Source organism: Aquila chrysaetos, chromosome 7 (genome assembly GCF_900496995.4).
Source record: "Aquila chrysaetos chrysaetos chromosome 7, bAquChr1.4, whole genome shotgun sequence".
In the NCBI taxonomy this organism is placed as follows: Eukaryota; Metazoa; Chordata; class Aves; order Accipitriformes; family Accipitridae; genus Aquila; species Aquila chrysaetos.
The window spans coordinates 16,630,771-16,639,989 of NC_044010.1; the positions used below are offsets into that span (position 1 = coordinate 16,630,771).

At 48.3% G+C, this 9,219-nt stretch overlaps 1 protein-coding gene across 1 annotated transcript; it reads right to left on the reverse strand.

Annotated features, from left to right (window-relative positions):
• Positions 1–1,064: 1,064 nt before the first annotated feature.
• Positions 1,065–8,984, reverse strand: TIMMDC1 (translocase of inner mitochondrial membrane domain containing 1). The gene is made up of 7 exons (XM_030019565.2): positions 8,868–8,984; positions 8,580–8,745; positions 6,935–7,023; positions 4,987–5,054; positions 4,144–4,222; positions 2,622–2,732; positions 1,065–2,050 (listed from the first exon to the last, which is right to left on the reverse strand). Exons 1-7 carry the CDS (start codon positions 8,960–8,962, stop codon positions 1,951–1,953), a joined length of 708 nt encoding a protein of 235 aa, XP_029875425.1. The 5' UTR covers positions 8,963–8,984; the 3' UTR covers positions 1,065–1,950.
• Between the last annotated feature and the right edge of the window lie 235 nt (positions 8,985–9,219).

A 9,219-nucleotide genomic window follows, 5' to 3' on the forward strand; every position in this document is an offset into this window, starting at 1 on the left:
ACCCTCCCATGGAAGAACATCCCTGCATCAATGGTCAGACACAAGAAAATCAGTATTCTTTAGACATCACATCAAATACCACTGGATAGGAATAGAGAAAGACTGAGCAATGACACAGCTAAATGTCATCAGAACTGCTGTACAGATAAGAGTGTGGGATAGTGTGTGAGGATGTAACAGCAAGAAAAGAACAGGGGAAAAAAAAAAAGAAAAAGATAAAACACAATTGTGTAACCACAATGGCAAAATGTGACTCAGAAAGGCCTACTATTTTGTTTTTTGAGGGGCCAGAGGATAGTAACACTACTGTCACCAATGTATGCAGAGCTTAAAACAGGAAGGGGAGAGACATCCATACCTTTGCTTATTCAGATCCTTCACCTGCACCTAGAAAAGGAAAATCAAAGCTGGTTGATGACAATCTCAAAACACACATATTTCTTCAATGGAAAAGTGAACTACACTGAGGCGTTTAAAAAATAAAATGCTCATTTCAGAAGTCAGAAAACATACCACCTTCTTGGAAGCAAGCTGTGCCAAAAATCTGCTTTGGGTGGGTGGAATACGCTCTGTGGAATCAACTGTTCACATTTCAAGCAACAGTAATTAGCTGTCCCACAGAAGAGCATTCAACCAGCACAGACTGACTACTCTTTTCTTGGGGGAAGGAGCCCCAAACCCCCTGCCTGGATGTAATTCTCTTTAATAAATAGGAGAAAAAACTCCAACAAAGAAAGGGGACAGAATTCTGACCTTCTGCTTTGAGGGAAATGGTGATGGCCCACCTGGCCCTTCTGGGTACAGAGCATTATTACATTAACTTCAGCCCTACCCATGGGTAACAGCTATGACTTAACAGTTGATCTATGGTACAAAATAATTAAGAGCTGGCACTCTCCTGGCTCTTGTCTTTGTTACTGCCTGGATAGAGGACTGTCTGACACTGCCACCAGTGTTTATTGCTCGCTGGTGGGATCTTAGAGCTCTTCTCACGGGGTATCACTCAAGTAGGTCTCTCTAATGCAACTACTGTACTAACATAAAGAGCTTATGTACACAATCACCACTGCTAGATGGCTTTATTGAGTGTCTTGAACCACATTTCCCCCAAAGGTAATCCCCTAATTTCCAAACTTCAAATGAAATTAGAGGCCTTTTTATTGTTGTTAAAACTCTCCACAGTGCCAGTTCTTCTACCATCACCACCAGAAACAAGTCATCCTTTCTGTGGCCCCCCCCCTCAGTTACAGTTCTATTGAGAAACCCAAAACATGTCTTTTTCAGGGTATTACCGTATCATTCCCAGCTCCTCCACCATTCCTCAACATTGATTGCAAAATACCCCAAGTACTATAGGAACCAAGTGTGTTTTTCTGCAAAAAGCCTGAAGAAACCACTATCAGCAAAACAGCATTGGTCCCAGCCAGGCCAACTCAAGCTGCAGGAGGGGGGTGGCGAGAGGAGGAGAACCGCTTGCTCTGGTGCTGCTTGCATTGCACTTCGACAGCAAGTTCTTCAGGCACTGTCTGAAGAGCAGCTTTCACCAGAGCATAATTAGCTTTTAGAATCAGGGTATCTTTAGCATCCAAACTATTCACAGACTCCTTTACCTTGACTATTACTACATCACTGGTGGTTTGGAGGTTTTCAGCAGTGAAATGGGTTCTAGATGAGGCTCTGGGGCTGCCCTCACCCCCTGCCAAACGTAGATGACACTACCTAGTCTGCGGAGTCTGCATTTCCACTTTTTCAAGTGGAACAGGTTTGGCCCTCCCAAGCTCTTGTGCAGTGATATGCATCCATGAACAATGTTTTCTGCAAAACGCTTTTTCACAAGTGCACAGGCTGTATCTGTGTTCACAGAAGACTTCTGTGACCCCTTGACTGAAGACTTTTATGAGCAGAATCAAAAAACTTTGTAGCTGCTCACAACAGAGATCTGGGGAAGACTCAGTAGCTCCTAGATTCTCGTGCGCTCTCCGTCTCCGGTCCTCCCTGGGCGTTGCTTTCCATTTCGCCTAAGACTTCAGTCACACTGAGCCTGGATTGCCTAACAAGAGAAGAGAGAGTGCAAAATAATTTTATGCCTGTATCCTCCTGACAAAGGCATCACTGCTGAATCCCAACTCTTGAAGTTTCTTCTAGCGCTGGCACTATTTGTGAGTTTTAGTCAGTCAGTCGTGCAACTAGTGTCATAGCCTTTTCTCCTCAAAGCCTCCAGCTATCCTTCTTCTTTCCTCTCTTTAACGGGGATGGAAAGAAGGCAGCAATGAAGAAAAAGCCAGAGTTCCAGCCTCTCTCAATTTTGGTAAAGAAATACTAATGTGCTCATCCTGCTCGTCTTCTTGGCCACTGCTAAAGTGAAAAACTAATGCAGAGTTACTGGGCCGGGGCGGGGCACAAATTTTGAACAAAATACCTCCTTACAAAATAAGTAGCAACATCTAAGCTGGGAAGACTAAATCAGCAGTTCTCAGACCGATATGTGAAACACACCAAAAATCAAGAGCAGAACCGAGGTTTAGAAAACCTAGTGTGTCGTGGTTTCTTTAAATGTTTGAACCACACAGACCTAGACACACTTCTAGTCAGAGACTCGAAGAGGCAGAGCTGTTCCTTACCACTCTGCTAACTTCTGTTCATACAGCTCCCTGCGCTCACGATTTCTCTTCTCCTGCAAAGTCTCACCAGCAACCTTCTGCATTATCATTAAAAGGGCCCCTGCAGGGATCCTAGAGGAGGAAGCAGAAAAGTCACAAGTCACCCAGGGGACACACAACAGTAATAACTTACCGGCATCGGCAAAAGGAGCGTGCGGGGGCCAGCCACCAGATCAGTGGCGCGTAATATTCCCCAATACTCACATCACACCACAGACTAAGGTATTCTTATTGTCAGCCACCAAACACAGCCCATCTTCAGCTGTGACTCACTGTAGCCCTTTTGATTTTTTGAATTTATTCACTGACAGGCACACATAGGGCAAAGGGGTAGAAGGATTTAAGGTTCCCAAACAACCCCTGTAGATCACCTAACCTATAATTTAGACAGTCACACCCCTACTTAGCTTCAGTACAGCTCTGGAGGTACTTGTGTTTTCATTAGTAAAGCTCATTAGGCTGCTTCCAGGCTCGCCCACAGCTGACACCATCCTGACAGTGCTAAATAGCACATATAAAGCTCATTCTCATGTCCCAGCAAGATCCCCAAATTCTCTTGTGAGGATATTCATAAGTCAGTACTTTGAGAAGAAATCCCAGTTCTGCTTGAAAAGTCAGACTCCTCCTGAGTTAAGAGGTCACTGTCCTGATGGACAGACCCCCTGAGAGAGAACCATGGGTTCCTCCATGCCCCAGGGAGCTTTAGGAGATACATGGCTGCAAGACATACACGAAGAGATGTCCCATCTTACAGCCTTCGGTTGTGCAGCCCAACCACACAGCTTCTTCCTCAGCATTTCCTAGTGACTGTTGCTCCACATTTTGGCTTTGATGGAGCCTATTTTGTAAAAAAATAATGTTTACACAGATTCCTAACCTAGGGGCTGGTGGTTCCCCAGGTCCCCCCTTCTTCAAAAGGCATCATCATGACATCCAACACCCCTTGTGTGCTGTCTGGATTCTGAGCTGCCACAGAAGCAGTTGCTGATGAAGCTGAGAAGGAGCCCAGAAGCTGTGTCTTACACTACCGACCTTATCCACAGACAACACAGTTCCTTAAAACAGATGTTCAGTGGTTCTGTGCACAACCATTGGGCTCATCAGTGACCACGCCAAGGAAGGGGGACAGGAGACTTGTCTATAACCCATCCTCACAATTTCCTATTTAACAGTAGTTAGCATCTCCTCTAATAAGCAAATAGCAGCAGATGACATGCTCTATTGAGAGCACCGAGTTCTTATCACTGAGGAAACAGCAAAACAGAAGAAAAAAAAGAAGAAAAAAAAAGTTTAAAGGTTGGAAGAAAAGTCATCATCATGAGGTCCCAAGAGAGATACAGAAAATCCCTCAAGGCAAGAGCGGAAGGGAAGCTTCTGTAGCCCCACCTACGATTCATGGCTTGGTGTGTGAGACCACCGTCTAACAAACACCCTTAAAGAGTAGCTGTGTCTCGATCACTCATTGGCAGCAGTCACAACTCACCCAAATGCTGTTCCAAACATGAGGCCTCCTGCCAGTCCCTGCAGGCCCAAGTGGATTCTGAAAAGGGCTCCTGTGAAGGCTAAAAAAACCAAAACCCACTGAAACCACAAACAGCCCCCCCCCCCCATCACATACAGACGGAGGGAGCTGCTTTGCTGCATTTCTCCTCTCCGTGAGCTGACACCTACTTTTAACAGAGCAGAAACCAAGCACTGTGGCCAGCGGGAGGGACCCTCACCATACAGTCACCATGGTCTCTGCACTAAAACATTGCACAAAGCTCCTTGTGCTTCAGAAAAACTCCCCCAGAAATGCTAAGAGGTAAAAGTATCTACGAAAGTAAAACCGAGCTCTCTCCAGGCTGGAACATGACTTCCCCCCCCGCCCACTTTTTTTATTCTGTTCAACAACAGCTAATAATAGTAGCTGCCATGTAAGGCAGAAAAGATCAGTAAAACAGGTATCCAACTGTAAGGGTGATAAACAGTGCACTGAACTGTTCTAAAGAGCAGAAACAAGAAATGCTTTCCTTGCTAAATAGGTAGTTATGAGAGCAGGTTATGCACCAGGTGTTGCCTTTACCCATCACAAGCATTCTTCACCCAAAAAACTCCAGCAAGTATTTTGAAGTTTCAGAAGTGCATTGATATCTCTCTGTTACAAATAAAGGCACCCAGCAGTTAAACAAGAGCGAAGTCACAACGGCAGTCGGTAGAACAGGAAACAAAACCCAGGAGCACAGAAGCTAGAGACCTGCTCAAATCCAAGAGATACGGATTTCTGCTTATGTTTTTCCGCTTACGACCCTTGCTCATAAAGAGAAAAGTACACAAGCAGTCTTACCTCCTGCCGAAGCATAATTACCGATGGTGCTTTTATTGCGGTACACAGACAGACCAGTGCTCACCATGCTGCAAAGATAAGGCACAGAAGAAGTCAGCAGTTGCACATGGAAGAAGACAGGTAGCAAAACACAGCCTGAAATAAAGCTGGATTTCATTAAGCCAGCCCTCAGGTTGCCTCTCACTGCCTTGTTGCCCATCTGTCCAGAGCACACACACACCAGCCATAAGTGCCTTGATTTCTGTGACTTTGCTGCAGGCAGGTGCACAGCCAGAGGCCAGGGAATACCAGGATTCCCAGCCTGGATCTGGGTTATTCTTTTTCTTTTTTTAATCAAAGATATTTTTTTCCATCTTATATTCAAGGATAGAAGGAATTGAGCAATGAAAAGGTCCTGTCAGTCAGCCAGTCCCGATGTAGGACCTTACCCCCAGAAGCGGAACCCATGTGTCGGTAAGCTCTTGCCTGAAGACAGTCCCCACCACTAGAGCTAAGTCACACTCATGATGTCAGCAGGGTCACCTACTCTTGCAGCATGAGACTTCCCACCAGGGTAGGTACACCATCTCCTCCAAAAACATCAGCAAAGCCCCCAAACACTCTCTGTTCTCAGTTCAGCAGCCACATCCTCCCCATCACTTCAGCAAGCCTCCTGCATGACATCTACAAGTCAACAGCAATCTTCCTCTCCTTCCCAACACCGTAACGTCATCCTAGCCTTTGTACAAGGTAAAACGAAACAATTTGGTTTTAAACTGCAGAACTCAAAATTCGCACAACCGCAGGACGAAATCTTCAACTTGGGCTCTACAGAAACAATTAACGCGGAGTGACGAGTATCTTCTTTCAAAGCCTTTTACAAAGGGGTAGTGGAGAAGGGCGACGATCAGACCTCAGGGGAGACACCTGGTGGAAGATGACGCGGTTACACGTCAAGCCCAGGAAAAGCTAAAGAAATCAAAAGCTCCAGGAGAGAAAGCAAACCGTTCGCTAACTAAACCTAAGAACAGACACTAAAGCAAAAGGAGCCAAAAAAACCAAGAGAGATCGAGGAAGAAATTCAGAAAGGAACAAAAAAATTAGGGAGATGGAAATACAAAACAATGCTAGTCAATATTGCTGGTATCTTAAAAGCAGAAGGGGAATTTAAACAGAACAGATCTGCAGATATCGTCAGCGCAGGTTTAAGCCTACATATAAATTTGCCATTTTGAATGTTAGGGAAAGAGATACTCCTAGTTTAAAAGGGCTTTATTCGAAGAGCATGCTTAGTTTGATGCTATATTGTCAGAAATGTACTGACACATCTGAGGGAGAAAATCAGGGAAGCGGAACAGTATCTCTGCGTTGGTGGTGTGTGTAGGAAAAATGTGAAGGCCTGAATAGGTACATACAACTGGTAGGTCTGATGTTCAGTGACTGCTTAATATCAAGATGATCATCTGCAAGCATTTGAGGACAAGAACAAAGAATTGTGAGTAATGCTAGTGTATACAACCTAGGAGTAATGAGACCTAAGAAAAAGGAGAAAAATTAGCGTGGGATAGAAAGCTCTTCCAGAAACAGCCAACACACTGTAACACTCTCCCAGAGAAAAACACAAAAAAAGAGACGAAGCAAAAGCAGAAAGAAGCCATCAAGTACAGGGAAGAACAGTATTCAAGTCAGTAACAGCATGGATTAGACGTAAGGAACAGGGCTTTTCCAGTTTTAGTTTTTGTGTTGGTTCATTAGAAGATTTGAATTCTGGGATAATTATAAAAGGTTACATCCTCTTCAGGTTCATGTCTTATCAATCATCAGACTCGCTATTAACACAACACTTTGAGCCTCAATCAATCACCAGCAGTCTCTCAGGGAGCTGCGAGCACTGCTGGCACAAAGGGCTCCTTGCTGCTAGTGCTTAAGCCAGCTCTTCTCCCACTATCACCGGGAAACACTTACTTACTTGAATATTGTCACAAAAGTGGCTACTCTCCAGCTCCAGCGCCAGCCGTAGCGGATGAAACTCCTGAGACCAGCCCGATGCGCTGATTGCTAGGGGGAGAGAGGAGACGGGTTACAGATGACAGCCCTGCTCCTCCTCGCCAGCACCACCAGCCTGCCGCAACCCCGGCTATTCATGACAGGTCATGGGACTGATGTCACTTGAGAACTGACACCCTGACCTCAGGGATCAAGTCGGCCACCTTCAGAGGAAGAGCTGCTCACGTTTACCCCAGCCACCAACAGGAAAACCAAGAATTAATTCCAGTTTGTAACATCAACTGGTCTTTCTAATCCCAGTGCAGAAACACACCTGGGGGGACAGGGAGAGCTTTCTGAGGACAGTACAGGAGAGTGGCAGAGAAGAAAGGGGGACGAACTAGAAACTAGTTCTCAATTATTATGAGTTTATAAGTATTAGTAAATAATAACCATTAGCCATAATAAGTAAATAATAACCACCTACTTTAAATGTTACGAGACCATGAAGCTCTGCAGTTTAGCACTGGCACTTAAAAGTTTGGCAAGAATCGGCTTTTAAAAGGATGTGATAAACAGAAGCTTCATAAACATTAAAAATATTCCAGTTAATACCATGGAAGAAAATAAATTCTCTCTTGCAGTGCCTGTGGCGTAAGTGCTTAGCCCAGGTGCAGATACACAAGAGAGTCAGCAGAAGGACAGTGTGAAGCCACGCAGCAATACTTTGCAGACAGCTACGTCGGGGCCAAATCTAAACAGCAAACAATGTAAAATTCAGATTTCTAAAGGGTTTTTTTTTCTAATAATCCAGGTAACCAACATTTTAATTGAAGGAGAAGCCCCTAAAAGTTCAAATACACCTATAAAATATCAAAAATGTTAAAAATGTTCTTTGTTATGCGGTACGGCGATAAGCTAGAAGAATTTTAAATATTCTTAAAATAACTCACATTAATGACACTACCAATTTGACGCTACGGGGTGAAGTCTCTTGCCAACCTATTAAAATTCAAAAGCCAAAAGGCTGTTCAAGACATATCGTTTACTGAGCCACATAACAGAACGGTAAAAGTCGTTACCAACTTTTTCTATAACTAAGGACAATTTCTTCCAGTCAACCGTGCAGAATTCACGTAACACGGGACAGCTAACTTACACAGCAGGTGACTAGGCAGCCTTCACGTATTCACGCACTTGGAGCGAGCACCGCGGTTGGTTTTTTTTTGCCACAAGCCGTACAGAACTCCGGCACGGGCTCAGCGCTGCCCGACGCGCACCCTGGAGGAACGAGGCCATCCCACTCGCTCTCCCACGGAGGCCCGTCCGCCACGAACCGCCGGCCCCGACGGCCGCTTCCTCCGCAGCCGGCGCCGCTCGGAGGCGGCCGGCCCCGCACGCCTGCGGGGGCTTCGGGGGGGCTGCCCGGCACGGGGGGGCCGGCGACGCTTCCTCCGGTCCCCGGAGCGGCGGGCGACGCCCCGCGCTCCCCCGACGGCAACCCCGGCCGCTCCCCCGCGTGCGATCCTCCCCCCCACACACACACGCGCGGACACGGACACACGGGCACGGCGGGGCTCCCGGCTTCGCGGGTGGGCCGGGCCCGCGCAGTGGCGTGGGGCTCGTACCACCGCATCGGCGCGGTTCTGGAAGAGCTCCCCGTGGCTCCGCTCGATGAAGGCCTTCCGGGCGTGGTAGAAGGCCGGCAGCCCGCCGTACATCCAGCCGACGACTCCCCCGGTGAAGGCCGACTTGACGATGTTCACCGTCTCCTCCGGGTACCGCTGCCGCTCGCTGCAAGGGAAGGGCAGGGCTGGGCTCCGGGCTGGGGCGGGGGAGGCACGGGGGGCCCGCGGGCAGCGCCGGGCCCGGCGCCCGCGGACGCCCGCGGCCGCCCGCCCCGGCCCGGTCCTCACTCTCGCTGCCAGAGCTCGCTCAGCCGCTCCCAGCCCGTCTGCGGCGGCGGCGCGGGGCGGCCGAACTGCGGCTCGGCGCCCACCCCCTCCGCCATGGCCCTCCCCCGCGGCGGCGGCGCTCTGCTGGGCTGCGCGCAGCGCCCCCTGCCCCCCCGGCGGGGCACGGCGCCGCGGACGGACGGGCCGGGGCGGCCACCACGCCCCGCCGGCGCCCCCGGCCTCCCCGCGGGTAGAGGCGAGGGTCTCGTCCTCTCGAGGAAAAGCGACGAGTCAGAGCCCGTTCAGCAACGCGAAAAAAACCGGCATCGGACCGAACAGGCCCCCGCTCACGCAGGCGACCGACCAGAGGAAG